The sequence below is a fragment of the Dendropsophus ebraccatus genome, chromosome 4 (assembly GCF_027789765.1).
Source record: "Dendropsophus ebraccatus isolate aDenEbr1 chromosome 4, aDenEbr1.pat, whole genome shotgun sequence".
In the NCBI taxonomy this organism is placed as follows: Eukaryota; Metazoa; Chordata; class Amphibia; order Anura; family Hylidae; genus Dendropsophus; species Dendropsophus ebraccatus.
Window position 1 is genome coordinate 93,675,994 of NC_091457.1, and position 27,828 is coordinate 93,703,821.

Here is a 27,828-nt window from a genome sequence, read left to right on the forward strand (position 1 = left end):
CATATGAAAACGCTGGTTCTGTAAAGTCAAAGTTTATATGTATGTTTCAGCATTTGCATCACAAATCCAATGCATCAAAGTAGATTACAGCACAAAGGGTCTCATTTACAATGGAGGCAGTGCAAGTTTGGCAAAGCTTAGGGAATGCATCAATAGGTATAATGTTCATGACCTTTATTTTGTGAGGATAGATGTCACCTAATGTCATTCTGTAACATCCCTTCGTAAAGGAATTTTAAAGCTAGTTAGCTTCTGTCCAAAGAGTTGGTTTAGTAAGTTATTCTGCGATTCAGCGGTCCTATAGTTTGATGGCTCAGTGGGTTTGGCATTGTGCCCCATTTTGCGTTTGTGTGAAGGGCTGTTTAAGGACAGGGCAGAGCTTTTTGGAGAGAACTGATGATTACTTTTAGTAATAGTAGTTCTTTTGCTCTTGTACTCCCTATTGATAGACTTAGAGTTCAGTTTCCTATGGTTATGTGTATCCAACACAACCTTTCTGAATTGACAACCAATTCCTCCAGTATGTGGCTTCGGGTGAGGCCGGATGCCTGGAGTTTCATCTTTTGTATCCAGAAAACCACTTAGCCATTCTGACTTTTTTACATTAACAGCAGATTCATTTTTTCCAGTTGTTACCAGTTTAGTCTTTTTTTTCTTGACCTCTCCCAGATTCTCCTGTGATGCCGCATTGCTTTTACTAACAGTAAATTTGTGCTCTTTACGTTTTCTTTGGTGCAGTTTTTGGCAGAGCACTCCTGACATCTTGTCTAGCATCTTAAAATCTGTGTTATTTTTTGGCCCAGTCAGATCTTTTTTTGACATCTTTGTTTGGGATGTATTTGTTTCCTTCAAGTCCCTTGATAGAGAACATTCTGGCCTTACTTTTGGTGTAAAGATTTTCAGCAACTCTTCACTGTGAGATTCTGTAATGTTAGCTTCTGTTAACTGAATGGCTGACTTATTCTTTTTCAGACTTTTTAATAAAGTATCTTTATCAGTTATAAGTGATTTTTCATGTAGAGGAAGTGTCTTATTTCCATCTGTTTCATCTTTATCACCCTCCATGTCTTTATGCAGTAACAATTGGAGCTCTACATGGGTGTCAATGGCTGCTGGCATTGTGTTAACGGAAGTAAAAAGTTTACCAGGTTCTTCTGTGAGCTGCTGAGCAAGACGATTGTCAAATTTGGTCTGAGAGGTTTGGTTGTTGGTTGGTTCAGTTAATTTACATTCTGGATTATGATCTGTAGGCTTGTCAGTGTAATTAGCATTACTCTCAGAAAGAGCATAATTTTTCTCTGTACATACAGAAAATTCTGTAGTGGCCAATGTTTCACCTATTATGCCATAATCTTCTTTCTCTCTTATTTTCTCATCATAAATTTTAGGAAGCAATAGACTTTCTTCAGTAACACTTTGAAGTTGGTCTTCCTTCCCTTCAGCTTGGAGTTCTGGAGCATCTATTAGTATATCTTCTTTTTTTACAGTGCTTTCATGTTCATTTCCCATATTTTCTTCTATATTCTCATCAAAATTTACTCCAGGAGAAAGTTTGGGGCATTGAGAAAGATCAGTACTGTCAATGATTTCGACATCTGCACATACGTGAGAATAAGTAGAAGTCTTACGTTTCTTTGGAGGAGGCACGTCATCATATGCAGGAGAATCTTTTATTTTCAGCTTGAGCTCCTTTCCAGAAATTGTTGGCCTGGTTACGCCTCTAAATTTAAAAGTCATACTTCCACCGATCAGGTGTTTTTCCATATGTCTGTCATACTGTTCTTTCTTAGAAAATGTGTAATTGCATGTGCTACAGATGAACGACTTCTTTATCACATGCATAACATCAGCACATAGCTCACACGCATAGAGTGTGGTATGCTTTATTTCAGACTTTTCTGTTAGTTGATGGTCACTGTTAAGGTGATTTCTCAACTCTTGCGCTTCCTGGTAAGATTTGGGACATTTGTGACACATGAAGATTTTTTGCAAACTGTGGACAACAAGGTGCCTCTGTAGTTTGAAAGGTTTAGGGAATTGCTTCCCACAGTGGTGACAATCTCTTGAGGGATCTTTACAATGAGGATGCATAGCCGCATTTTTAGAAATTACATCATTCTTTTGAGGGCTGTCTATCGGAGGACTAACTGAAAGTTTTACTTGTTGGACTGTGGTCGGTGGAACAACATGGGTAAAGTTCTCTGGTTCTTTTTCACTAATCACTTCCTCCTCACCCTTGTGTTCTTTCTGATCTTGCTTTTTATTCAATATATCTTTATCCTCTGCTTCTGGAATCTTTGATAATGCACTTGGTGTTCTGTATATAAAGGTACTGAGGAATGTCCTTACCATACTGTCACCTCCAAAACAGCCTGGAATACCCATCACAGATTTCTGTGCTTGGCCTTTCCTAGCAAATTGAGTAGCATGCTCTCGTAAGTGCTCATTGTACATCCATACATCAGAGATTTCTTTTAAACACATTCCACAAATCCAGAGACCTGCCTTATTTTTTGCATGCTTGTCTTTCAGATGATCTCTTAACTGTTCACGAGAACTAAATTTGCGTTGAACACACATGTAACAGGTTGGAGGAGGTGAAGGGTTATGAGTTAGCTTATGAAAATCTAGCTCACCTAAAGTCAGAAACCATTGAAAGCACACTTTGCATTTGTATTGTTTGTCCTTGCTTTTCATTTTTGTATTGGTTTGATTTCTTGCCTGTTTCTTGTCATTGAACTTACTTTTGCCATTTTTTTTGCGTTTTTCTGGCATTTGGTTAATATCCAATGCTTCTAAATCAGATTGGTCAGAATCATCTCCACAAGCGCTAAAAAAAGACAGTTCTCTTATATCAAACTTTGTACTTAGCATCTTCATGTCAATGGTAGGAACCTCAGAAAGACCTGTTTCATCACTAGCACTGCAGTTAAGAATATCTTCTGTTTGTAAGTCTCTTATGTCTGGGCTCATTTCTACTAACAACTCTGATGTCTCAGCAGATCGCTGGAAGAGGGTAATATGAGGGGATAAGCCTCTGTCTCCCTCATTTTCAATTTCATCAGCAAGCAATGGGACATTTATGTTTTCCTGATTTTGGCACACATAAGAGAGCATTTTGCCTCCATCTCCCTCGCTGGTTTCTTTTGAAGGACTAAGGTGTTCATAATGGGCCAGGTGTTCACTTGGATTCGAAAAATGGCTGCTCTCTAGTGTTGATTCAAGTGAAATGTTCCTGTACTCACTCGAGTAATTGATTTGTGGGGTATGGTGTTCAGCAATATCTATGTGTTTGAAATCTGACTCAAATGGTGGAGTTTGTCTTTTGTTTCTTTTCCCATATACACGAGTACATTTTCTCCTAATGAAATGATCATCTCTTGGAAATAATTGAGAAAATGTATTGTCATCATCAAAGAATATATTAAAGTCGGTTATTGTTTCTTTGGGAGTGTTTGACACTTCAACTTCTTTAAGTACTTGGGCAGTTTTCCCCAAATGCTCCTTTCTTCCAGTTAATAAACCTTGATCTTTAACCAACATGGTCTCCACAGGTTGAATTTTGCAGTCATTTATGTGTTCACTTTGGCTGTTCAGGCTTTTTGCCCATGTTTGTTCTTGAAGTAAGCTTTTACCATTCATTTCCATGTCTAAAACATCGCTTACCAGCTTTTCATCATCATCTATAGTTACTGCATTTGAGTATGTTTCTATGTTCTCATTTTGTGAACTGAATTCTGTATGTGCCATGTCTTTATTTAAGGACTGTTCCAAGCCTGTGTCTGATGAATTGAAGCTATTTGATTGTCCGATGGCCTTCAAAATATTTGTTTTTAAGATGTTCAAGACATCATCTGGAGGAATTTGAGAATCTGTTGATTTGTTTAAGGTCTTGCGCTTTTTTTTCTTGACTTTTCCATTCAACTTATTTTTACTAACTGAGTCACAAGTAACAGCATCTTCACTGTTTTTGGCTAAAACAGGCCTCTGTTCTTCATCTGGAATCAGGATCTGAGTTTGAAGATTACTGTCCGGGTTTAGAAAGTCCGCAATTATATTCTGAGATGTTGTGTCAAGATTGTGTTGACTGTCATTATTGGCATTCCACTCACATGCTGGAGTTTTAACATTAAGTGGTTTAACACTAGTCATGCCATCTTTTCGTGGTACCAGTGACCCACTGTGCTTCACTGCTTTGTGCCTTGTCAGTCCCGGTTTTGAACGGAAAGATACTGAACATATATCACAGGTTAGTGATAATCCTACAGATTTTTTTTCTTTGATTGGACTACTTTTTGGTGAAATTCCAATGCTTTGGAGTATCTCTTTGCTCTTGTCACATTCTAAAATTCGAAGAACACCATCTATCACTGAGTGCATATCATTAGTACACTTATTTTCAGGTTTGTCTGGGGAAATTTTATTTTCATGATCTGTGTTGTGGGAACCTGTAACTAACTGTACAGCCGTTTTTTCTGTAGTTTTATTATGATTACTAAATTCTACAAACCCCTTGTCAGCAATATCCACAAGGTTGCATATAGAGGATGATCTGTCCTTGCTTGCAAATACAAGTTCCATATTAGAGCCATCATGGATATTGTTCCAGTTACACTTACTGGTCTCCTCTTGTAATGATGGATCTACAGGTGCCTGTATAGTTTCAGGAAAAATATCATTTTGCAGAGTTAAATAGTTGGTATTATCTCCAGTGTACATTGAGTAGGTATTGTTTGTTGGCAAAGATTGACACCCAAGAATAATATCTGTAACAGATTCTTCTTGTGGACCTTTGTAATGCACACAAACTAATTCTGAGCAGAAACATTGACTTATGCTTCTTTCAACAACTGGTTCCATTAAGACTTTCTCTTCTGTTAATTTTTGGCTATTACCTAATGTCAAAGATTTGTCTTTGTGAAGATAAAGCTGTATATCCATTTCCTTCACTTGATGTTTTGCCTGTTCTTGTTCATTTTGACATGTTTCGGTGTTTTTACATAGGGGATCTCTTTCTACTGAACTTAAACCATCATCTGTTGAAGGGTATAAAAGTTTCTGTGGTGAAATTGTTTCTTTTGGTGACGTATCAGAGAGAATATTAAATCCCAGCACAGAATGTTCTGTAGGTATGCTTAGAAGATGTGTTTCATAGTCATTGTTATTGTTGCATAGGACTTCATTAGTATTGGGAGACAAAGTCATATGTGTAGATGACTTGTTGCCAGTGGCTGGGGAATTACATTTCCCATCGCTCAAGAGAGAAGTTTCTTTTATGTTATCAGTTCCCAAAAAAAGTTGTGTTTCTTGTAGTATATCCATAGGCTGCTGATTAATCTCTGGCGTACTAAAAAGAGAGACTTCGCTACTCAGGCCTTTTGTCTTATTATCGTTGGTTTTCATAGTTTGTGTTTTTTTAGTTTCTAAAGTCCCAGTTTCCAGGCAGTGTTTCTGACCATCAGTCAAGGTGGATGTGACTTCACTCTCTGTGTATGCTTCATTATCAAATGCTATACTGGTGCTAGTAGGTTTTCCTTTTTTCATGAGAAATGATTTCTTACCATCAACTTCCCCATAATTTTTTCTTTTTCCATTATTTTCTACTTGTATCTGTAAAAGTTTTTCTGACTGCAGACTGCAAGGATCATTTCTCAAGCCAATCGTGCCAACATCAAGAACACTTCTTTCTAAGCATTCTCTGCCATTTGCTTGGTTTTCCCCACATTGCACTTCATTAGTTAGCGATTCCAAGAACATGCAACATTTGGAGCCGACATGATCAGCCTCTATTTGCTGTGTATAGGATTCAGACAGTTGTAGTAAACCATTTTGCTCTGATATTTTCTCTGATTCTCCTATAGATGTAAATGTATTCTCCACAGTACATAAAACATGACTCTCTGCTTCAGTCTTGGAATCGGGTACCGTTGAAGTTGCTAGTAGTATTGGAAAACATGGCATGCGCATGTCTTCCTCATTATTTTTGGCTGTTCTTGCCACAAATAGTTGGAGCTGTTGCAAAGGGTTTTCTGTAGATTCTTTCGAATTCATAGATTTTTCAATAATTGCATTCTCCTCTTTAACCAAGATTGGCATGTCAAGAAGGACAAAATCTTTTGAATGGTTATCATCCTGCAATCCTTTGCTGTGCAGAATTAAATGCTTTTTGTTGTATTCTGTGTCTACTACAGTCTCCGGACTTGTAGACAGCTGTTGTTGGCTGAAGGGTCTTACTTCTGGTGCACCGCTGTGCGCAGGAGGTTCATTTATAGTTAACATAGGAGTGCAGTCATCTTGCAAAACAAATTGGGAATCTATTTCTGTCACACTTTGCACAGGTTCCAGCTTTGGAGGGTCATCATACTGCTCTTCAGCTTTCTTTTCCTTCACTGCCAAATTTTTGGTATCATTAGGCTGGCTTTCTTGTTCATCAATATTTTTATTTATATTGTTTCCAGAATGCTGATCTTCATCTATGACTATTGTCTCTTTCAGAAGATCATGGTCGGAAAATCTTGGACATTTTATTTGACTTGAGAGTTTAGACAGGCACTTATCAGACATGTCAGCTGAGGGGCTATGATTATTTCCTGATGAGCCCAATCCTTCTGGCATACATACATCATTGAGCATGCTGGTCTGTCTGTGACATTGGATGTCAGAAGTGAAAGAATCAAATTGAACTGTACAAGTCCAAGAGTTCCTGAGATTTTCACAGCCTCTGTCAACTTTTGCAAGTGGCTGAGAATCCTGAAGTTGAGGTGTTGCATGTTTTGGGTTATGTACATTGTTAGGAATTTCATTAAAGTATGTATTCTTTCTGCAACTTTCTATTGGATTGATGGCCATCTCTGTTAACATGAGAGTAGAATCTGTGAGCTGGTGGTTAATCTGATCTTTAGACAAAGTCTTTGCAGATGTCTCAGTAGAAATTTTGTTTGTTTGAAGTTGACTTTCCAATTCTGTTACCAGTCTTTTGATTTCTAGCTCATCTTCTGAAATGTTGTTAATAAATGCTGCATTGTAATCCGTGAGGGGTGGCATTTGTTCTGATGCCACTGGTATGTGTTCAACATACTTCTCTGTGACTTGATTTTCTTGCACTTGAAATGGGGAAGCATTATCAGTTGATACTGAAATTCCTCCAATAATATCCCAACTTTTCTCTTGCAAAAACTCTGGATATTGTTGTTCATAATTGCTTGATTTGCTAGATTGGTTAAATTCAATGAAGTTATCTTTTGCACCTGTTGTAGTGTTATACAATGGGGTTTCAAAGTCAGATATTGGTAACTCTGCAAATATAGAAGAGGAATCAAAAGAAAGACCTGCTGAAACTTTACTTTCATTGTCGTCAGAGGGGTAAGAAGCCAGGTCTGAGCATTTATTTTCGAAAGAGTGCAGGTTGTTGGTATTATTTTGGTTAGCATATATGTGCTCAATATCAGTGGAAGCACTGTTGTTTCTATATAGATGGTGCACATCTTTATTAGGTGGATACTGTTGACATTTTCCCTCATAAGCTTTGTCATTTTGTTGTGGCAACAAAGGTACTGATGAATCTTCATTATAGCATGGTACTGATATTGAAAAGTCTTTGCTGCCATTGCATATTTCTTCGTTTAAGTACTTGACACTGTCCTCACAGAAGGCTCGATTGATTTCACTCGGCATTGAGTTCAGTTGTTTCTCGTGGTAGTTAGTATTTGTTACATTGTAGCAGTGCTGTTGTGACGGAGCATCCATGTCTATAATTAGCTTAGATGCATAGTTATCTTGTGATAATGTGCTAGCTGCCATTGCTTCTTGGTAAGTGCTTAGTTTATTCTCTTCACCACTCCTTAGGCCCTGAATTCCATGTGTTTTACTTATGTTTTTCTTTGTAGAATCAGTGGTTTGTTGTAGCTTTTCATTTTCATCATAATGTGTTTCATTAATCTTTTGGTATATTTTTGAACTTGCAAGCAGGAATTTAGCAGATCCAAACCTCTTTGTTCCCTTGGTAAAGTCTATATGTACTGGTGTTTCTGGTGGATTTTCTCTGAGTAAAGGCTTTATCAAGTTTCTCTCTGCATTATTCTGAGACTGAGTGCTAAAACTTTTGCACCTTGCCACACACTCCTGCTCATTTTCAGAATCTGTGCGTTCAGTGCTCTTTGGACTTGACCCTGTCTCACTTGAAATACTGGTGCTCTGGTCACTGCTATTTGATGACTGACTGTTTCTTCTCCGAATTCTATTTGAGGTCTCTTTATTTGTATTCCTGAAATCTTTGCTTTGCAGCTGGAATCTTGTGGCCTCTCCCATACGCCATATTGGCTCCTTTACTTTTGTTCTGATTCCTCTCCCCTGTATATCCCGATTAAAATTGTACTTCATCCTGCCATTTGCCATATTTTCTGGCAAAGCGGTAACAAGCTCATCGTCTGAATCTGAGATGTAGTCATATTCACCAAAGGGATGTGATTTTGTTGGAGGAAAAAGTCTCTCAGTTACCAATGAAAACTGCACATTTTTATTACTCTTTACATGTAGCTTGTGAAGTTTATTTTTTTGCTGTACAATTTTGTGTATGAGCTCCTTACTCCAGGTCCCATTGTGGGCTTTCTTTTTCTTTGTGTCTTTAAAGCTTGCCCTACGTGACTTTGGTGTCTCAGTGAGGGCAAAATCTTGTGGATCATTTTTCACTATTCTCTCTTGCTGGGATTCATAGGATTTGGTGTCTTTACCATCAGTATTTTCAAGATCAGTTTTATTTAAAGTTTTCTTTTTTTCCAGTAAAGATGTAGTTTTTTTAATGTCTGATTTCTGCCATTCACAGACTTCCAAATTAGTTTTTGTGATATTTTTGTTGTTTGTTGAGTCAGTGTCTATAGAATGTTTGTGAGCACTTCCTATTTCTGTACATTTTTGATTGTTTCGCATTTTAATTACATTCTTTTGCAGTTTGGATTCATCTGTATCACATTTTTCATCAAATGTACATGCGGCTGAGTTATAATGAACTTGTTTTTGTTCAGCGCTTAGCCTTTTTTTGTTTTCTTTGTTTTCTTTTACCTTTTGGGAATTGCTACATGCCTTAGCAGTGGTGAGATCATCATCCACAAAATCATCAATAAAGGTGCTGTCTATCTCAGGATTGTCTACTTGAAACTCTAAGCCATTTAGTGCTTCTATGATTAAACTATCCAGTTTTGCATCATCCATTTCTAAAGTGTCACAGGCAGTCAGGGGCATTAAATGTGGTGTGGCATTGTGTAAAGTGTTACCTTTCACTGAATCTTCTTTTACATCTGTTTTGGCATTACTATCAAAAAGATAGTCTTTACTGAAACCAGATAAATGTGAATTAAACATTAGTTGTGGTTTGTGTAAATGTATTTCTGGTAGTGTTTGAGAAGACTTTAATGAGTCAACAGTAGACTTTCTTATATCTCCTCCATGTAAAGAATCCTTCATCTCTGTTTGGTGGACAGTTGAACTCACATTACAGTACTGCCGGTGTTCTAGGAATGAGGATAAATTGCCAAAATTTTGGTCACATTGTTTGCAGGTTAAAAGAACGTCCAGCTGGTCCAAATTTGCACTGCTAAGTGAACTGGCAAGAAAGTGGTGAGAAGAATATGGAGGTGGTGGTTCACTTTCAAAATTCTCAAGACAACCTTTATTTGGCTCACTGGCTTTTTGGTATGGATTCTCTTGTAGATTTTTGAATGTATGTTCATCTTTAGTAGGCTCCGGTATGTAATTGTATGTTTTGGTAGGTTCTGAATTGGGATATAGAAATGAATCGGACATATTAAATGGCTTTTCAGCTGGATGACATGCCTGGTGAAAATAGGGAGACGATGTTAGTATGTGAGGCACTTGGTTCTCATCAGGATTAACTGGGCTGCTTGACATGGGTGAAAGTGAGGAGCAGGTACTACCAGAGACAGGATTGGTGACAGGGGAAGGAAGAGGTGATTCATAGGGAGATTTGGATACAAAAGGCTTTCCTGACAATGGTAGTTGCTGGTTGGAGTTATTTCGTGATTGTTGAATTGGTTGGCTTACACCATATGAAATACTTTTAGTTCTGGTATCATTTGGGTCCTTTGTATTGTCATACAGAATTTCATTATTTGAGCTGTAATTTAGCCTGTTTATATTAGCTCTTTGTGTGGGACTACCCTCTACAACTAAATGTTTTTTCGTATGGTAACTTGGTGGCATTTTTGTCATCAAATTATTGTTTTGCCAGTCAGTATTACTGAGTGGGTAAGGTTTTTGACCTCCAATGTGCCTTGACAATTCTATGTGATTTTGGTTTGTTGTAGAAGGTGTATTGAGACTCTGTTGCCAAGACAGCCTTTGGTTTTTCAGTACTTGTCTCTGCTCATTTGGCTGACATTGATATGGAATTACATTTCCAGAAGCATTAGCATATGAAACAGAGTTTTGGTCCAAAGGTGGGAAATTATTGTTTCCGGCATCCCAAGTCTGAGGTATTCTTGAAAGATTTTTATCGAAAGGCACAGATCCTGTGTTTACATTGCTGTAGACCTTGCCGGGGAAGTGCACTTTGTTTAGAGAAGTCTGTGGTATATTCCTTCGTAGTGTACTCCCTGGAGTCAGGAGTCTTTGACTATGTACAAAGTCTTTAGATGGCTGTTGCCTTTTATTGATTAATGCTGGTATACTGTTACTATGTAAACTAAATTCACTTGAATTAAAAACGGATTGGTTTTCTTGGAAAGTGCTTTGGGTTTGTTCTATAGCACCAGAGGAAGAGAAAGCACCAGTAGATGAAATAGCACCAATGTGATCAGAGAGGTGATCATTACGTCCTGTATAACAAGGAGGTGTGGGTGAATGCTGAATCCCTTGTTGGTTATGTAGGAATGGAGCCTGCTGAGAAGGTATTCCATAAGTCCTGTTGTCTGGCAAAACAGTATTATAGGATCCACTGCCCTGTGGATCCTCTGGTCCTTCTCTTGTTGAGGACTGGAAGGAGAAAGTATTGTGTGCTACCTGGTTTGCAGCCATTGCAGCATCCACAAAGTCCTGATTACTCCCATTATTGCAGAATGTGTTCCCAACTTGCTCCTGCAGTGTCGGAAAAGGGTACTGAAATGACACAGGCCCATAGTCTGACTTGTTGCCCTCTGAAAAAGGACAGACCTTCTGATTAGGGATAACATACCCACTTGTACCAGTAAAGTGTTTATCAGATGGATGCCATGTGTTTCCATTTGGTTGGAATTCCAAGTAATGCAACTGCCCACTAGAGTTAGCTGTGTCATTAACATTACCCGGCTGGATCTTTAAGCCTTGGTTGATCCTGGATGCTGAAGCTGTTTGTGAGGTATAGCTTGTAGAGGTAAGGCTGGGACTGGGCTCTGGGTGGGACCTATTGAAGTTATGGTCTTCTTGATGGACCTCTCCTTCTCTATCAGAAAGACTTGAAACATTAAAGCGATAACTTCCAGAAATAGGCCCTTGACTTAATTCTATTTTTTTAGGTGGTGTCACCTTTTGCTGAGGATAGGCAATCCCAATGGTAGGATTGGTTCTTGAACTGCTAATACTGAGTCTGTAAAGCTGGTGTTGATTGCGATCTCCCTTTCCAGATCTTTTATTTTTCTCCTTCCCTCTATTCTTCCCTGTTGGAGACAGTGGGCTACTTTTACTATTAGCCCATGATGCATCACTGGAAAACTTTGGCCTGTTATGAAGAGATTTAAAGTCTATTTTCCCTGCTTGTTGAGGCCTTATCACTGCTTCCCTTTGACTATGACCTTCTCTTTCTCGACAATTCAAAAGAGATGGTTTGTCAGAAATAAAGGCACTGTCAGAGTTTTCTGATGCCTCGCTTGGTTTACTGTCTGCTGAACTCTTCTTTCCAAACTGTTCAAAAGCAGAATCATCCTTGGAGCTGGCTGATTTAGCATTGGTGGGATACACAGGCTTTGTTTCCCTGGTCATGGTACCACTCAGAGGGAATAGGTGGCACCAGTCACCTTTTGTTTGCTCATGTTTTTCACATAATGACCGTAGATAGTCATTTTTTCAGATACATAGTAGAGAATAAGTGAAACAGCTCCATTGATGCTTTTTTCATTGTTGTTCCTTCAACTTCTTTGTGCAGATTGCTTGTTTATACATCTGGTATTAACCCTAAAAAAGAACAAACAAAACAAAATTCATTATAGTTAGTGATTTATTTTTCAAAGACCTTCATATGTTTTCTCTGCTTAATAAGTGTACAGTTCTTTTGTATCTGTTTTCTTAATGGCTTCCTTTGTGAAGCAGTGCCACCTGTGTGGAACCAGTGAAACGGCACCTCCCCAAAGTATGGGAGAATGGTATGTTAAAGGGGTTTTCCCATCAATAAATATTGGTTATATGCAGCATATGTTTAGGGACACTATAGATCCTAACACAGGGACTCCTAGCAATTTTGAGAATAGTGGTCCCTAGTCTCCTGCTGGAATGGAGTGTTGGTCACACTGCCATTCCTTTCACTGTCAAAGAAACTGCCAGAAATATTCAGCTATCTGTGGCAGTCCATTCAGGGATTGTTGGTAATCATAGACTTATCCTCTATTCTTTGTATAGGGGAAAAGTGGTGTTGGTGGGACAACCCCTTTAAGTATCACTGATGCCTGATAACTGGCCTTACCCTATTTGAAGATTGACACAAACATTGTTGAGAGGAATCTATCAGCACCCAGGCCCTAGCCGTGGTGCAGTGTGCTGTAGTTGACAGTCCCCTAGTGAGCATGTTACCTTTTGGTAATTTGTCCATGGAGTGGATTATGTGCAATCTTGGGTCTCCTACAGTAATTAAGAGTCAAAAAGGAGTTGTGGCTCAGTGTTTGTCGAGCTACTGCTCCCCCTTTGTTATTCTTCATGAATAATCTCTTTCGCCTGGCCTCCTGCTCACTCTGTATAGGAACTGTGGTCTAGAAGTAAGTCTCCTGTCTAGAGACCAACAACAGTTTTTTCCCCTTGGGTTTGATTCCCCTGATGGAAATAAAATACAGTTATTTATTTTTCTATTTTCTTATCATTGTATAAAAATGAGTTTTAAAATTAATATGGACCTGAATGGGAATTCTCTGCATTTTTAAAAACAGTATAATAATGAGAAAAAATGAATAAAAAATAAATAACTACATTTTATTACCATCAGGGAAATCAAACCAAGAAAATATACTGTTGTTGGTTTCTAGACAGGTGATTTACCCCTAGACCATAGCTCCTACACAGTTAAAGGGGTAGTGCGGCACTAAACAATTATTCACTAAATAACACACATTAGTGAATGGCCCCCTTCCCCGTTTTTCCCCCCACCGACACCACCCCCAGAAGTGTAGTGCTCTATACTCACCTGATGCATGTCAACCCCCGTCTGCCATTTTGCGACAATGATGTAATCTTTGGGTGGGTGGCCGAACCGCTCCGACCATCCCTTGTGCCGGCCGCCCTCTGCCGCGTCATCAGCTGCTCAGCCGCGATTGGCTGAGCACAGTTATGCCCGAAGATTACATCATTGTCGCAAGATGGTGGACGGGGGTTGACAAGCATCAGGTGAGTATAGAGCACTACACTTCCGGGGGTGGCGTGGGTGGGGGGGAAACACGGGGAACGGGGCCATTCACTAACATAACATACATTACAAAGTTGCATAACTTTGTAATGTGTGTTATTTAGTGAATATTTGTTTTGCGCCGCAGTACCTCTTTAAGGTAGGATATTTAACTATAGCTGATTGCAGATCAGTCCTTGGTAGACAGTTTAAGTCTGAAATAAACACTGGCTGAAAGACTGAGCAAGGAGGAGACCGGGCAACAGATATTATTCATGAGAAAAGGGAGGCGGAAGGAGTGGTGAGGCGAACCAGGGTGTGGCACAAACACTGAGCCACAACTTCTCTTTGACTCTTCAGTACAATAGAAGACCCGTGCATAATTAACTACATGGATGAATTACCAGAGGGTAATATGCTCAGAAGGGAATTGCTAACTACAGTACACTGTCAGCACCTTGGGTAGGGCCCATGTGCTGACAGATATCCTTTAAGCCATGCTCCTTATCTAGGCATCCTTCTTCTGTCATTTCAAGCCAAAAATGGAACAGATCAAGAAGTTAACCCCATTTCTCTGCAGATTTTCTACATTGAAAATGTTAAGGAGTGACAAGCAGTGGAGGTAAATATAACTCCTGTTTATTTTTTTCATTAATTTATAGGTCACAAATAGCTTGCTTGTAGACATGCTGTTACAGACCAGTGGTCCTGCTGAGTTACGATACTGCAAGGTTGTTACATAGAGGAAAACTTGGCTGGCCTGATGTTTTGCTCTAGACAGAAAGCAGAGTAACAATTTCAATGGTAAGAAACAATCATTGTTACAACAACTTTAATATAATAACTTTTTTAAATTTAATCTTATTTACACAGACATTCTCTGTTACATTCAACTTCGGCACTATTTGTGTGGCTGTACAAGGATGCTTTCACAACTCCCATTCACAATAATGGAGAGTGACTAAGCATACATGGACACTTCCTTGCCTAACATTTGCAACCATTGTTCTCAGGATTGGTGGGTGAGGAGGAGGTCAGACATCCACCAATCAGAAGCTTATTGAATATAAACAACTTGTAAAAATGAAGGAAGTACTTTTTGTGCCAACTTCTTGTTTGAGATTCAAGAAAAATGCAAAAAAAATAAAATACTCAAGGCTTAGGATTTATGTTGAGTATTGTTGTGCATGCTCTGGCAAAAAAAACTAAGATTTGGCTTTCTGTTTCCCAGATCTATTTCAGACAAGCTGTTAGTTTTGTAAAAATAAAACTAGTTTTAGCACCCCCTACAGTATGGCTTTCCTGTGAATTTCTTCTTGCAGGCCTTCAGCTATAGGCTCTTATTCAGTCCCTGCTGAGTTGACATAGCTAAATCAACAGGCAATCAATGTGCATGATATTAGATTGACAACAATCTACCACTTATACCTAATATTGCTTTGAAATAAAGTCTCTTCAAATCTGCAAGGGCTTCCTGCCAAGACTAAATAGACAGGCCTATCATTGCTATATTATCACAGTTGTGTTCTTTCAGTTGTATAAAGAAGGTACTTCTGACTCAATGCTATATCTTATGATGAGGAAAAAGATTAAGTATGTCCATCGCAGGGAATCCTAATTTATGTTTAGTACATAGTAATGTGCCAAAAGAAATACCCCTGTGAACCTCTGAGAAGTTTAAAAGAAAGTTTCCTGGTCAGACAGGTTAAGTTTTAGGAAAGCATATCCTTTTACATTAGTATCCTGTAATATCCTTACGTTTGGATGAAAAAGTAAAGAGAACAAATGTGCATGTGTATCTTTTAGCATATGTAGAACCTATACAATATATTAACAACATGTTTGGCCAGATTTTTGCATACTCCTCCCTACCAGTTTGGTTTCATTGACTTTTTGAGTGCAGGGACATCCCTTTTTGCAAAGTTCATAAAGATGGCAGCCACACAATTTTTGTCCTACAGGTCTCCGATGTCTCAAACCACCTCCAGCCCACTCAGCCAATCACTGACTGAGATGGGACAATGCTGTGGCCTGTGATTGACTGAGTATGCTGTCACTCTCATCTCAGGAGTGACAGCCTACTCAGACAATCACTGACTAAGATGGGACAGTGCAGTGTCCTGAGACTAGATTGACAGCCCACTTAGCCAATTTTAAACAGAGAGGTGGGCACCACTAATAATGAATGGTACTCTATAGGGTGTTGCCTACTACCCTAGGAAAAATACATACATGTGCAGAAGAAAAAAGAGGGAACCCTAGGGTATAAAGATGAGGCGCACACCTAAAATATTGTACAAAAATAACTTTATTGAACCGGCTACAAACAAGTTAAGAACATCTAAAATCCAAGCAACAGCATCCTCCTAGGATACAGGAGGATGCTCACTGTTACACCACTATGCTCAATAGGCTATACAGGGACTAGAGCAATGCGTCCCACAATATGTTCAATATACAAAGTAAGCATAATACATAATGGCATACAATAAATACCACCTGAGTATGAGTAGTCCCAGTGTAACAGAAAACCAGATACCCCACGCGTATCGCTGTAGCCACTTAGCCAATCACTGGCCACGCCGCTGTTTCAGTCACTGACTGGTTGAGTGAGTTGGAAGCGACTGTGGAGGGTCACTGGAAACTGGAGAAGGAGGACACTGGGGGAGTGCGCACAGGTAAGCACTGATGAGTGGACTTGCTGGACTGCACTAAAACAGCCGCCAGTGTCCTCCAGCTCCTGCAGTGTCATGGCCCAGCTGATGGATTGCCCACTCAGCCAGCCAGTGACTGGCTTAGTGACCACTGCAGTCACTTATTAGCTGAGCGGGCAATCTATCAGCCAGGTCAAGTACTTTCCCCAAAGTTGTGACAACGCAGGAAGCCAGGAGAATATGAGTTCCGGCGGGTGTCGAAGAGCCAGTCATTGGCTGAGTTCACTGTCAGTGAGACAGGACCCAAAGAAGCAGAAGGGAGTGCGGCAAGTAAGCATGGTGTCTTTATTATTTTTACCGTCACGGCATAAAAGTAAAGAAAACTATCACTACATTCTTGCAGCAGAATTAAAATCCACTGCAAGAATGCAGGGCTATAAACTAATGGTAACAAGTATCAAAGCAGATGTGCGTCACATTTGCTATGAACTCATTACATGTAAACATACCGTCAGGATAAGATCCTGTCACCTTCTGAGCTAATCCTGAGTCAAAAGGTGCCCCAGACACAGCTTTTTTGTGTTTTTTCTGGCCTCCCTAAAAATGCCATAAAAACTGCCAAAGATTATCTTGGCTTTTTTTTCTGGTGTTTTTGACTTATGGGGTGAATTACTTTTTTTTTTTTTGCCTTTGGTGCTTTTGAGAAGAACAGAAGAAATTCCTTTGTACTGTATGGGAGAGAAATGCCACAGTTTGCACAAAAATGCCAAACCCTCAGCATGCTGCGTACCAGTAGAGACATCTCAAAAGTTTTTATCAGAATGAGTTGCGAGAAGCATGCTCTAGCGTCTTTTACTCCCTGGCTCTCATTGATCTTCGTCCTGCTGCTCTATTATAGGTCTATGGGGTCTCAGCAGGGGCGGATCTACCGCCGTAGCGGCTGCTACGGGGCCCCTAGCATCGGGGGGCCCGTGGCCTGGGCACCCGGAGCTTACTGCCTACAACACCCGGTGGCCGAGCGGGCCTCCAGGGTGTTCAGTGTTCTGATTGACAGCGCGAGAAGCCATAGGCTTCCCGCCCTGTCAATCACTCTTGTGACCGCAAGCAGCATTTGCTTGCGATCACAAGTGTTGCCCCCGCCCCCGACAGATCAGCAGCTTCCAGGCGAAGTCCCGGGCAGCGACATCACTGAGGTCAGTGTGCGTCGCGGCGGCTGGGACTTCCGGTACAGGAAGTGACGCGCACCCTGTACCGGAAGTCCCAGCCGCCGCCGCGCACACTGAGCTCAGTGGTGGCGCTGCCCGGGACTTCGCCTGGAAGCTGCTGATCTGTCGGGTGCAGATGAAGAGAGAAGAAGAGGCCTGCGACCGACGGGGGATCGTGTGGTTAGGTGAGTTGTGAGTTTTTTTATTTTTATCAGAGGGGAACACTGGGGGCTGTATATATATGGGGGATGCACAGCACTAGGGGCTGTATATATATATATATATATATATATATATATAATATGGGGGATGCACAGCACTAGGGGCTGTATATATATATATATATATATATATATATATATATATATATATATATACAGCCCCTAGTGCTGTGCATCCCCTATATATATATATATATATATATATATATATATATATATATGTACAGCCCATAGGGGATGCATAGCACTAGGTTCTGTATATATATATATATATATATATATATATATATACAGCCCCTAGTGCTGTGCATCCCCCATATTATTTATATATATATATATATATATATATACAGCCCCTAGTGCTGTGCATCCCCCATATATATATATATATATATATATATATATATAGATATATATATATATATATTATATTATATATATATATGGGGGATGCACAGCACTAGGGGCTGTATATATATATATATATATACAGCCCCTAGTGCTGTGCATCCCATATATATATATATACGGGATGCACAGCACTAGGGGCTGTATATATATATATATATATATATATATATATATATATACAGCCCCTAGTGCTGTGCATCCCCCATATTATATATATGCACTAGGTATTATATATATATGCACTAGGGGCTGTATATATGTGGGGGATGCACAGCACTAGGGGCTGTGTATATATATATATATATATATATATATATATATATATATATACAGCCCCTAGTGCTGTGCATCCCCCATATTATATATATGCACTAGGTATTATATATATATGCACTAGGGGCTGTATATATGTGGGGGATGCACAGCACTAGGGGCTGTGTATATATATATATATATATATATATATATATATATAATATGGGGGATGCACAGCACTAGGGGCTGTATGTGTGTGTATATATATATATATATATATATATATATATGGGATGCACAGCACTAGGGGCTGTATATATATATGGGGGATGCACAATACTGGGGGCTGTATATATATATGGGGGAGGCACAGCACTGGGGGTTGTATATATATATATATATATATATATATATATGGGAGAGGCACAGCACTGGGGGCTGTATATATGGGGGAGGGACAGCACTGGGGGCTGTATATATATGGGGGAGGCACAGCACTGGGGGCTGTATATATAGGGGAGGGACAGCACTGGGGGCTATATATATTGGGTAGGCACAGCACTGCGGGCTATATATATGGGGGATGCACAATACTGGGGGCTGTATATATATATATGGGGAGGCACAGCACTGGGGGCTATATATATATGGGGGAGGCACAGCACTGGGGGCTATATATATGGGGGAGGCACAGCACTGGGGGCTATATATATGGGGGAGGCACAGCACTGGGGGCAATATATATGGGGGAGGCACAGCACTGGGGGTTATATATATGGGGGAGGGACAACACTGGCGGCTATATGGGGGAGGCTCAACACTGGGGGCTGCATATATGGGGGAGGCACAACACTGGGGGCTATATATATATATGGGGGAGGCACAGCACTGGGGGCTATATATATGGGGGAGGCACAGCACTGGGGGCAATATATATGGGGGAGGCACAGCACTGGGGGTTATATATATGGGGGAAGGACAACACTGGGGGCTATATGGGGGAGGCTCAACACTGGGGGCTGCATATATGGGGGAGGCACAACACTGGGGGCTATATGTATATGGGGAGGCACAACACTTGGGGCTATATATATATATATGGGGGAGGGACAACACTTGGGGCTATATATATGGGGGAGGGAAAACACTGGGGGCTATATCTATGGGGAGGGACAACACTGGGGGCCATTTGTAAGGGGAACAAACACAGGGGGCAATCTATAAGGAGGACGTCACAGAGGAGGCATCTATAAGGGTAACTACACTGCGGGATGTATATAATAGGGCATGCGCAGAGGGGGGGGGGGGGTATTTATTTTAGTGGACTAAACAGAGGGGTCATCTATAAGGGGACTACACAGAGGGGGCCATATACTACAGGGCAGGGATAGGGAACCTTGGCTCTCCAGCTGTGTAAAAACTACTGCTTTAGCTTTGACTGTCTACACATGATGGGAGTTGTAGTTTTGCAACAGCTGGAGAGCCGAGGTTCCCTACCCCTGGTATAGGGGATGCACAGAGGTTGTCATCTACTATAAACACAGAGGGGCTCTCTACTATAGTAGATGCACACAGGGCCATCTATGTGGAAGACTGAACAAGGGACTATCTATAAGGAGCCAGGGCTACCCACTGAAAGACGGCTTAAAGGGGCCAAAACAGATGTGCAGTGTGTATAGAGATGAGGATGGTGCCAGAGTGAGGAGCCTAATATGTCTGTCTGGCAGATTCTGTGGATTCGTGGCTCGGAGAAGTTCTCATAATGGCCCAGGACAGATGGAGAAGAAGATGAAAAGGGAAGAACTCCGATCAGAGAAGACGTCCCCTGTGAGTCAATAAATATATTTGCACTGTAATTTATATGTAGTACAGACCCTGTGTAGAGCTGGGTGTGTTGATGGCGTAGTGGTCAGTTGAGGGGGGGGGGGGGCAATTAAAAGTTTGCTATGGGGCCCAGCCATTTCTAGTTACGCCCCTGGGTCTCAGTGTACTGTCTTTAATATGACTGTGCTTTAAGAAAATAAAATGGCACTTCACTGACAATTTTAAAGATTCATATGGTGTGAGCACTGCACGTCCTGTTTGTTAAATGCCTTATCTTCTCTCCATGAGTTATATAGAATGCCAAGTTTAGTTTGGGGCTCTTGCCAAGTCTATGCCTTGCTTGTAAAAAATAACTTGCTACTGTGAATTGACCCCTCTCAGGAGCAGATTGTAGCTCACATTGATCCTTATGTTTCTTACATAGTGATGATTGAACCAGCAGACAGAATTATCTAGTACATCTTATCCCCTGTAGAACTGGACTGTAGGTTTCTTTTTCACTGATCAGGCTTCTAGTTTTTTTTTGTTTACAATTTATCACAATTTAATGTAAAAAAAATAGTTTGAATCGTTATTTGTAGCTTAATTACACAATATATACTGAAACAGAATAAAAAGTTGTTTTACTACTATTCCTGGAGGCATTATAGCTTGTACTGTGTGTTTTCTTTACTGCTGTATTACTGGGACAAAAAAATAAATAAAGCTGGACACCAATGAGTTTCCAACATGGTATCCATCATTTGGCCAGACAAAGAATTTTACATACTGCCTTATTTTGTCCATTTTTTTTATGATTTCTGCAATGGAATCTCCCAGCGGAGCCTCCAATGCAGATGTTTCTTTCCCTAAGTTTTTTTTAAAATTAGCTGTTTGAGACATAATGTAGCATATACACGACTGTGCTAAGTACAGTATTCTTATTAGTTTCCTATTTATGCTTTTCATCCTTAACACAGATTCCACGAGCTGTGAAGGCATTAGTAGATATAAATTAAAGAGGTTAGGTAAATAATTAATGGTGCCTGTCTCTGATGATATACTGAAAGCTATTGGCAGGTCCCCATGAAAGTTTTTAATCTTTCAGTGCTTCACTAAGTATCTAACAGATCTGTCAGCTCAGCAGCTCACCTTGGCAGTAGTTTGTTGTCTCTGTGGAATAAAAATTCCTTTAGCCAATGTCAAAGTTAAGCTATTTAAAGAATCTGGCAGTGCATGCCTGCTGGCTAAAGTATTGTAATAGCATGTTTGATTCATGTCAATACATTCTCAGAGAATTCTATAGATCTCTAACATTAATAGATCAGGTACATGGATTTCAAAGACTTTGGAGGATCAGCAGTTTACACACCATGGTTAGCTGAAAATCATTTTGAAGGAATGCCTCAGTAAGGATCCTTATTTCAGTGGCTCAATGCTTTTCAGATTGTAGACATTGATCATTTAGTATAGGTTTTCATAGCAGGGCACTACAACCAAGATACAAACTGAAATGCTTAAAGCAACTCTGTACCCGCAATCTGACCCCCCCCCCCCAAACCACTTGTACCTATGGCTAGCTGCTTTTAATCCAAGATCTGTCCTGCGGTCCATTCGGCAGGTGATGCAGTTATTGTCCTAAAAAACAACTTTTAAACGTACAGAATTTCTGTGCCCTAACTTTGCACCACCGCTCCGTCCCTCCTTCCCTTCTTCCCACCCTCTTCATCATTAGGAATGCCACTGAAACATTTTCTCCATGCTAAACATTTGCACAAGTATCTTAGGGCCCTATTACACCAACAGATTATCTGACAGATTTTTTTAAGCCAAAACCAGGAATGGATTTGAAAGAGAAGATTTCTCAGTCTTTTCTTTGTTACCTGGTCTCTGTTTATAGTCCATTACTGGCTTTGGCTAAAAAAAAATCTGTCAGATAATCTGTTGGTGTAATAGGGCCCTTAACGATTCAGCCCATGTGCCGTCCTTTCACAGTTGACGAATAGGAGGCAATCTGCCTGGAGCATTCCTAATGATGAGGAGGGTGGGGAGGAGGGACAGAGAGGTTGTGCCAGCCTAATGCATACACAATCTAGGCCACTCCCGTAGGGCACGGGGCTGCCAGTTGAAAAGGTAATTTTAGGACAATAACTGCATCACCTGCTTTTTTTCACCTACCTCTTTCCTGGGCATTATGAAAAAAAGGAGCCTGCCCAGACTACCCTTTAACCTCTGTCCCTTTGGCTAAGCTACACCACCTCAGCCAGTCACCATTTCAAGATGGAGCAGATCAACATAAGATTAACCTCTGTGTTCCCTGTAGGATTTGTAAAAAAAACCCATCTGTTTCAGGGAAATGCAGGGGAATTATATTTGATGTTTATATGTCATTAATTTTTGGGTTTAGTGTTCCTTAAAATGTCATTACCAATTGAATCATCCCTGCAGTAAAAGTTTATTTGCTATTAAAGGCACGGCTGCACAATAACAAGCCAGTTTAATAAGCCTTCACACAACTTAATCAATTGCAGGCTGGGCTGCACAAATGACAGCTGGATTGCTTGTGCAGCCCTTCAATTTCATTATTGTCGGCTGCACATCACCTGTTTACACGGGGCAATGTGTGGTCAATAACAATGATTTGAATGGCCGAACAATAGATGCTATCTGCTAATGAACAAGTGTTTTCTCGTTCTCCAACTTATCAGTGGCCATTTTCCACAGACTGAATGAGTTTTCATAGGAAATCTCTTATCCGATATTCAGTCGACAATCAGGCTGTGTAAAAGGGCTTTTATTAAACAAGTAAGTTACAGTCTTACTACTCAAATATTTGGTCCCATTATTACTCTATTGCAATATCATATAAAGAGTTAAATATATTCTCTTTGTGCATGGAGCTCTATTACAGCAGCCTCTGATAAATCACTGGGTAAAGTGATATCTGTGCTGATACTGTGCAGACAGCTACATTTAAACATACTTCCTAAATTATCTACTGCATTAATCTTAATGACTTTGGTAAGAGAATACCCAAGCAGCGCCTGCCCTGTGGGCTTAAGCACACAGAATCTATATTTAAGCACATGCACAAACTCTGTAAGGCAATATAAATCTGTAATATAAATTGCTTCCTCACGATATATTTTTGTGGTCTCACACAAGTAATCATTAATTTACTTTTGCCGACCAGATAACCATTGTTTAACAAACCTCAGCCATTTTTATTAAAACCAGACATTCACATCAGTCTATTCATTGGTGATGACCATTGAGACACTGGTACAAATTCACAATCTGAATATATGGTTGGCCCAATGTCCAACATTAGCTGTATCAACCACTTGTGATCATCTAGTCTACAGTAGCTTAAAAGTTAGCCTGTTGCCAAGCCCCAAAAAATCTGATATTATTTAAAAGCTTAGGGTACCCTGATTAGACATATACTTTATGTGTTGGTATACAGCACTTATATTTTATGCTATGTGGTCAGTTTAAAGAGTCGGGTGAAGGAAAGTGTAATATACAGTTTTTTTTTTTGCTATATTATTCATGAATTCTAAAATATAATAAATGTCAGTGCTTTATACTCTGTATTGGTCAATATAGTGATTAACCTAATAAGAGTTTGATATGATCTTAAATTTGGAAGTAAAAGTCTCAGATTTACAATCACTTTACTATCAAGAGGTTTTAACCTCCTGATAGTTAATTCTTAAACCTTACTATTACACTCAAAGTTCTCATGAAATTGTATTTTGTTTTTACCAGAGTAACAATCTTCCCCTTGATCATGGCTTCCTTTGGAAGGGACTGGGTTAACAAGAAAGCTCCCTTTTAAAGATATTTACACAAGTGGAGCTTATTATGGTGGCATGCCCCCTCTATTTAAATAGGCTACTGATAAATCACCCCATTGTTCAGTGCCGTATGCTCAAAGAAATTAGATTTACTGTAAAAATATTGTAGACATCAGTCTATATTCTGAACTAAATCAGGTTGGGGGCCTTTTCACATGTCACGCAACCTTTCAGGGGCTAGGAAAGTCTAGCATTTCTAAGGGTGAATTTACAAATAATGTTTTTTTTTTTTTATTTTGAATACAAACAAATGCTTGTTCTAATACATTTTCTATCTAGTGTGGGATATGGTTGCAGGGATATTTTTTACATCGTTGTACAGATTCAGGAATCTTAATAAATCCCCTGCCATGTGTTCATACATATTAGAGTAGCTTGGCTAAACTTACCTACTTGACAAGATTGACCAAATATCCAATCTGTATGAATACCGCCAAACTCTCCATAACATTTTAACATGTCTTATTCTTCATCCACACTGGATCAGCTGCTTCTACCCTTGTCCCCACAGAAATAGACATAAATCCTCGGCTGGGGGTGTATTCTAATGAGGATTTAGGAGAGGCATTTGACTGTTTGTTAATGTACATGGGCACCTTAAACCATATGCATACTAACTAATGAAATGACTTAGGGCCCTATTAAGATGGCTTAAGCCATGCAGCGAACAATCGCCTATGTTGCAGATCGACAGAGCCTGAACAATGAACAAGCATGAACAATCACTAAATTGTTTGTGTGGCCCTTTGCTGCCACTTTTCATCAGCCACATGATGCCTAATACATGGGGAGATGTGCAAAGATCTTTTGATGAGTCAAAACTATCCAATCAGCCGAGTAACAAGCTTTTTCTTGTTTGCTGGCTGCTTACTACAGGGGAGATATCTGCCTGTTTGGCCAATAATCATTCCATGTAATAGGGCCCTTAATGTGCTGAAAACTTCACTCAAGAGTTGCTCTAATTTAGGGGCTTCATAACTCCTATTTGTTTTAGAGTGACAAAACATATACTGTTACCTCTCTTCTGAGAGACAGGAATACAGGAACCTCTAGTTGGTTGCGGTTACAGCTGCTGGACCTACTCCTCTCTGGCATCTTAGAGATTTCATTATACTGTTTATTGGGAACCCCTTTAAGATACAACTGAATTTTCCACTGGAGTTAAAATGTCAGGTAAGAAAGTATTTTTGTTAGCATGGTGTATTGGTGTATTGCCACTTGAGGAACTATAATAACATAAAGAGCTTTTTTCCCTTAGTAGAAGAATGCATCCTCTGTGCAGATTTCGCCTGTAAAGGGTAGTGGAATGGAACATTAAGATCCATACTGATTGAAAAGCCACACAGTGCATTGCATCACATGCAGGCTGATATTCAGGGGCTCTGTAAAAGGTGTGGGGGGCTACATATGCAGTGATAATAAATCACAAATGCACTCAAGCATCAGAGTGGCTTTGAGGGGAACAAAATCCACAGATTTTGTGGCCGATGACAATTTTAAATGCCCCATGAAAAACTGCAGGTAAATCATTGAGGAAATGGTAATATAAGTCTGAAGCAAGGCTGTAGAGTATAACAACTACCGGTATCCCTGCAGACAACTGCTCTATAAGCTATAACTCATTCACATCTGAAATCTTACCTATGTCTTACCATATGAATTCTGGCAAAACTGTAGTTAAACATGTAATGCGGCATGCCCATTGCCTTAAACAGACTACTACTTCTGACCAAATTACATCTGCTGACTTAAATTGTTGTTAAAAATAATAAAGGGAAAATATTTAGAATGTGAGGAGGAGGAATAGTCTAATGGGAAATTACAGAATAAGTAGAAGAGAAATATCTTTCAGAAGCAAAAAGTACTGAAGGATAGGAGGGTGCTGATCTATTCACTCATGATCTGTTGATGACGAGGATGGATGTGATAGCCAGCCTTAGGTCACTGACTGTACCTTCAGCTTCACCAACATTGGAATTACTAAAAAGGACAGAATGCCTATTTAGAAACCAACACAAAAGGATTGTAGTTAAAAAAAAAAAAAAAACACCCTCTATAAGAATAAATCTTATCCTAGTTTTACATTTAATAAACACATTAGAAGGTTCTGCCTCTCTTGTATCATGCCTCAATAACACAACTGGTTGTTATTCATTGCATGTCCACATCCATCTAAAAAATTACTTTGGTAAAGGGAACACTTACTAGAATGAGAAGACCAGAAAAGAAAATTTGATTCAGCAACATTGCAATTATCACAATATCCTGCAGAGGGAGCCAATGTAGCTTCAATATGTTAATTTTATATTCAGCAATTTTCACTGTATGGTCAGGCAATATATACTAGTAGTTATTGATGCCGAATGTTGCTGATAGATATGTTGCATTTATCCTGTTAAAATGGTTGTCACCTCAGTTATAACAAATGTTGCATCTACTCAGGGTCAAGGCTTTTAAGGACATCTCCTAGAACAACTAGGTTTAACCCTCCGATTTGCCCATGGCAACCAATTACAGCTCCGCTTTCAGGTAGACAGTTCAGATACACTTGGTCTCAGACAGACGAATGCATCTGGGCCAACTTTTTAAAAGTTTTTACGATAAATCAATGGGATCTGGACTGTTGTAGATTATGTAAATAACTAGCTATGCCTAGCCTAAAGAATGGTTATATAAATTGTGGAGATCCCCAAAGCTCTCCTGGGCAGCAGAGCATCTAATCGGAGAAGCTCGGAGATGCTCGGTTGCCAGGAGGGCTTCAGGAGAATGGCAGAGGCTTTGGGAACTTCCAGGGCTTCTGTCATTCTCCTAAAGCCCTCCTGGCAGCTGAGCGTGTCCGAGCTTTTCTGATGAGACGCTCGGCTGCCCAAGAGAGCTTCAGGGATCTCCGGCTCAAGCAGTGTCAATCACACTGCCTGCGCCGGGAACGGGACAGGAGACAGGCTGCCGGGAATGGGGCCCAGTTGAGTTAACTGTTTTTTTTTTTTTTTTTATAGTGGTCACCCCGTACCGTGGGGATGCGGCCATTTTTGAGCTCCTTTACTGTATGGGGCGACCATACCTAACTTCTAAAAAGATTTTTAGGGTTAAAAAGTCGTCTTATATAGTAATGAGTTAATACAGTAGGTTTAACTCATATGTTATTGTAAGGTGTAGTTAGGTAAGACTTTGTTCTAAAGACTCTCCTAGATGTCAGTGGCTTATTCCTCTTAAAAGCACATGCATGCTAGGCCGAACTAACCATGAATGTGTTTGGGAATTTGTTAAAAATAGCTGTCAGCTTAATAATGTATGGCCAATAGCTATGGAAATTGTATGGCCACCAGTAAGCCTTTATTAGGGTCCATTTACACAGAAAGATTATCTGACAGATTATCTGCCAAAGACTTGAAGCCAAAGCCAGAAGCAGACTATAAACAGAGATCAGGTCATAAAAAAAGCCAGAAATTTTTCCTTTTTTCAAATCCATTACTGGCTTTGGCTTCACATTTTTGGCAGATAATCTTTCAGATAATCTTTCTGTGTAAATTGACCCTTACAAGGACTTATTATTTGTCAAATCTTCCCGATATCAGTTATCTTCTGGGCTTAGGGTATGTTCGCACACATTGGAGTTTCATCATGTTAACACATTGAAATATGTCAATTAATGATAAATTACTGCAATGATGTGATGCAGCACAGCAATGAAATGATCAATTACTGCCAATAAATTATACAGTAACACAATGAAAATGCAATGTTAATGCATGTGTGAACATGTTTATTTATGATATATTTAAAAATCATTGTTTGCACATCTCACCATATAGTAGGGAAGGGCATGTGTGGCTCATTGTCTGTTTA

The 27,828-nt window shown here is 39.7% G+C and overlaps 1 protein-coding gene across 1 annotated transcript in view; it reads right to left on the reverse strand.

The window, feature by feature from the left end:
* Window positions 1-204: 204 nt before the first annotated feature.
* The window catches only part of ZNF469 (zinc finger protein 469), a 387,126-nt gene continuing 359,502 nt past the window's right edge, over window positions 205-27,828 (reverse strand). The window contains exon 5 of the mRNA XM_069967907.1: window positions 205-12,159. Coding sequence (XP_069824008.1) covers window positions 205-11,967 — 11,763 coding nt within the window. The 5' untranslated portion in view covers window positions 11,968-12,159. The remainder of the gene's footprint in view (window positions 12,160-27,828) is intronic.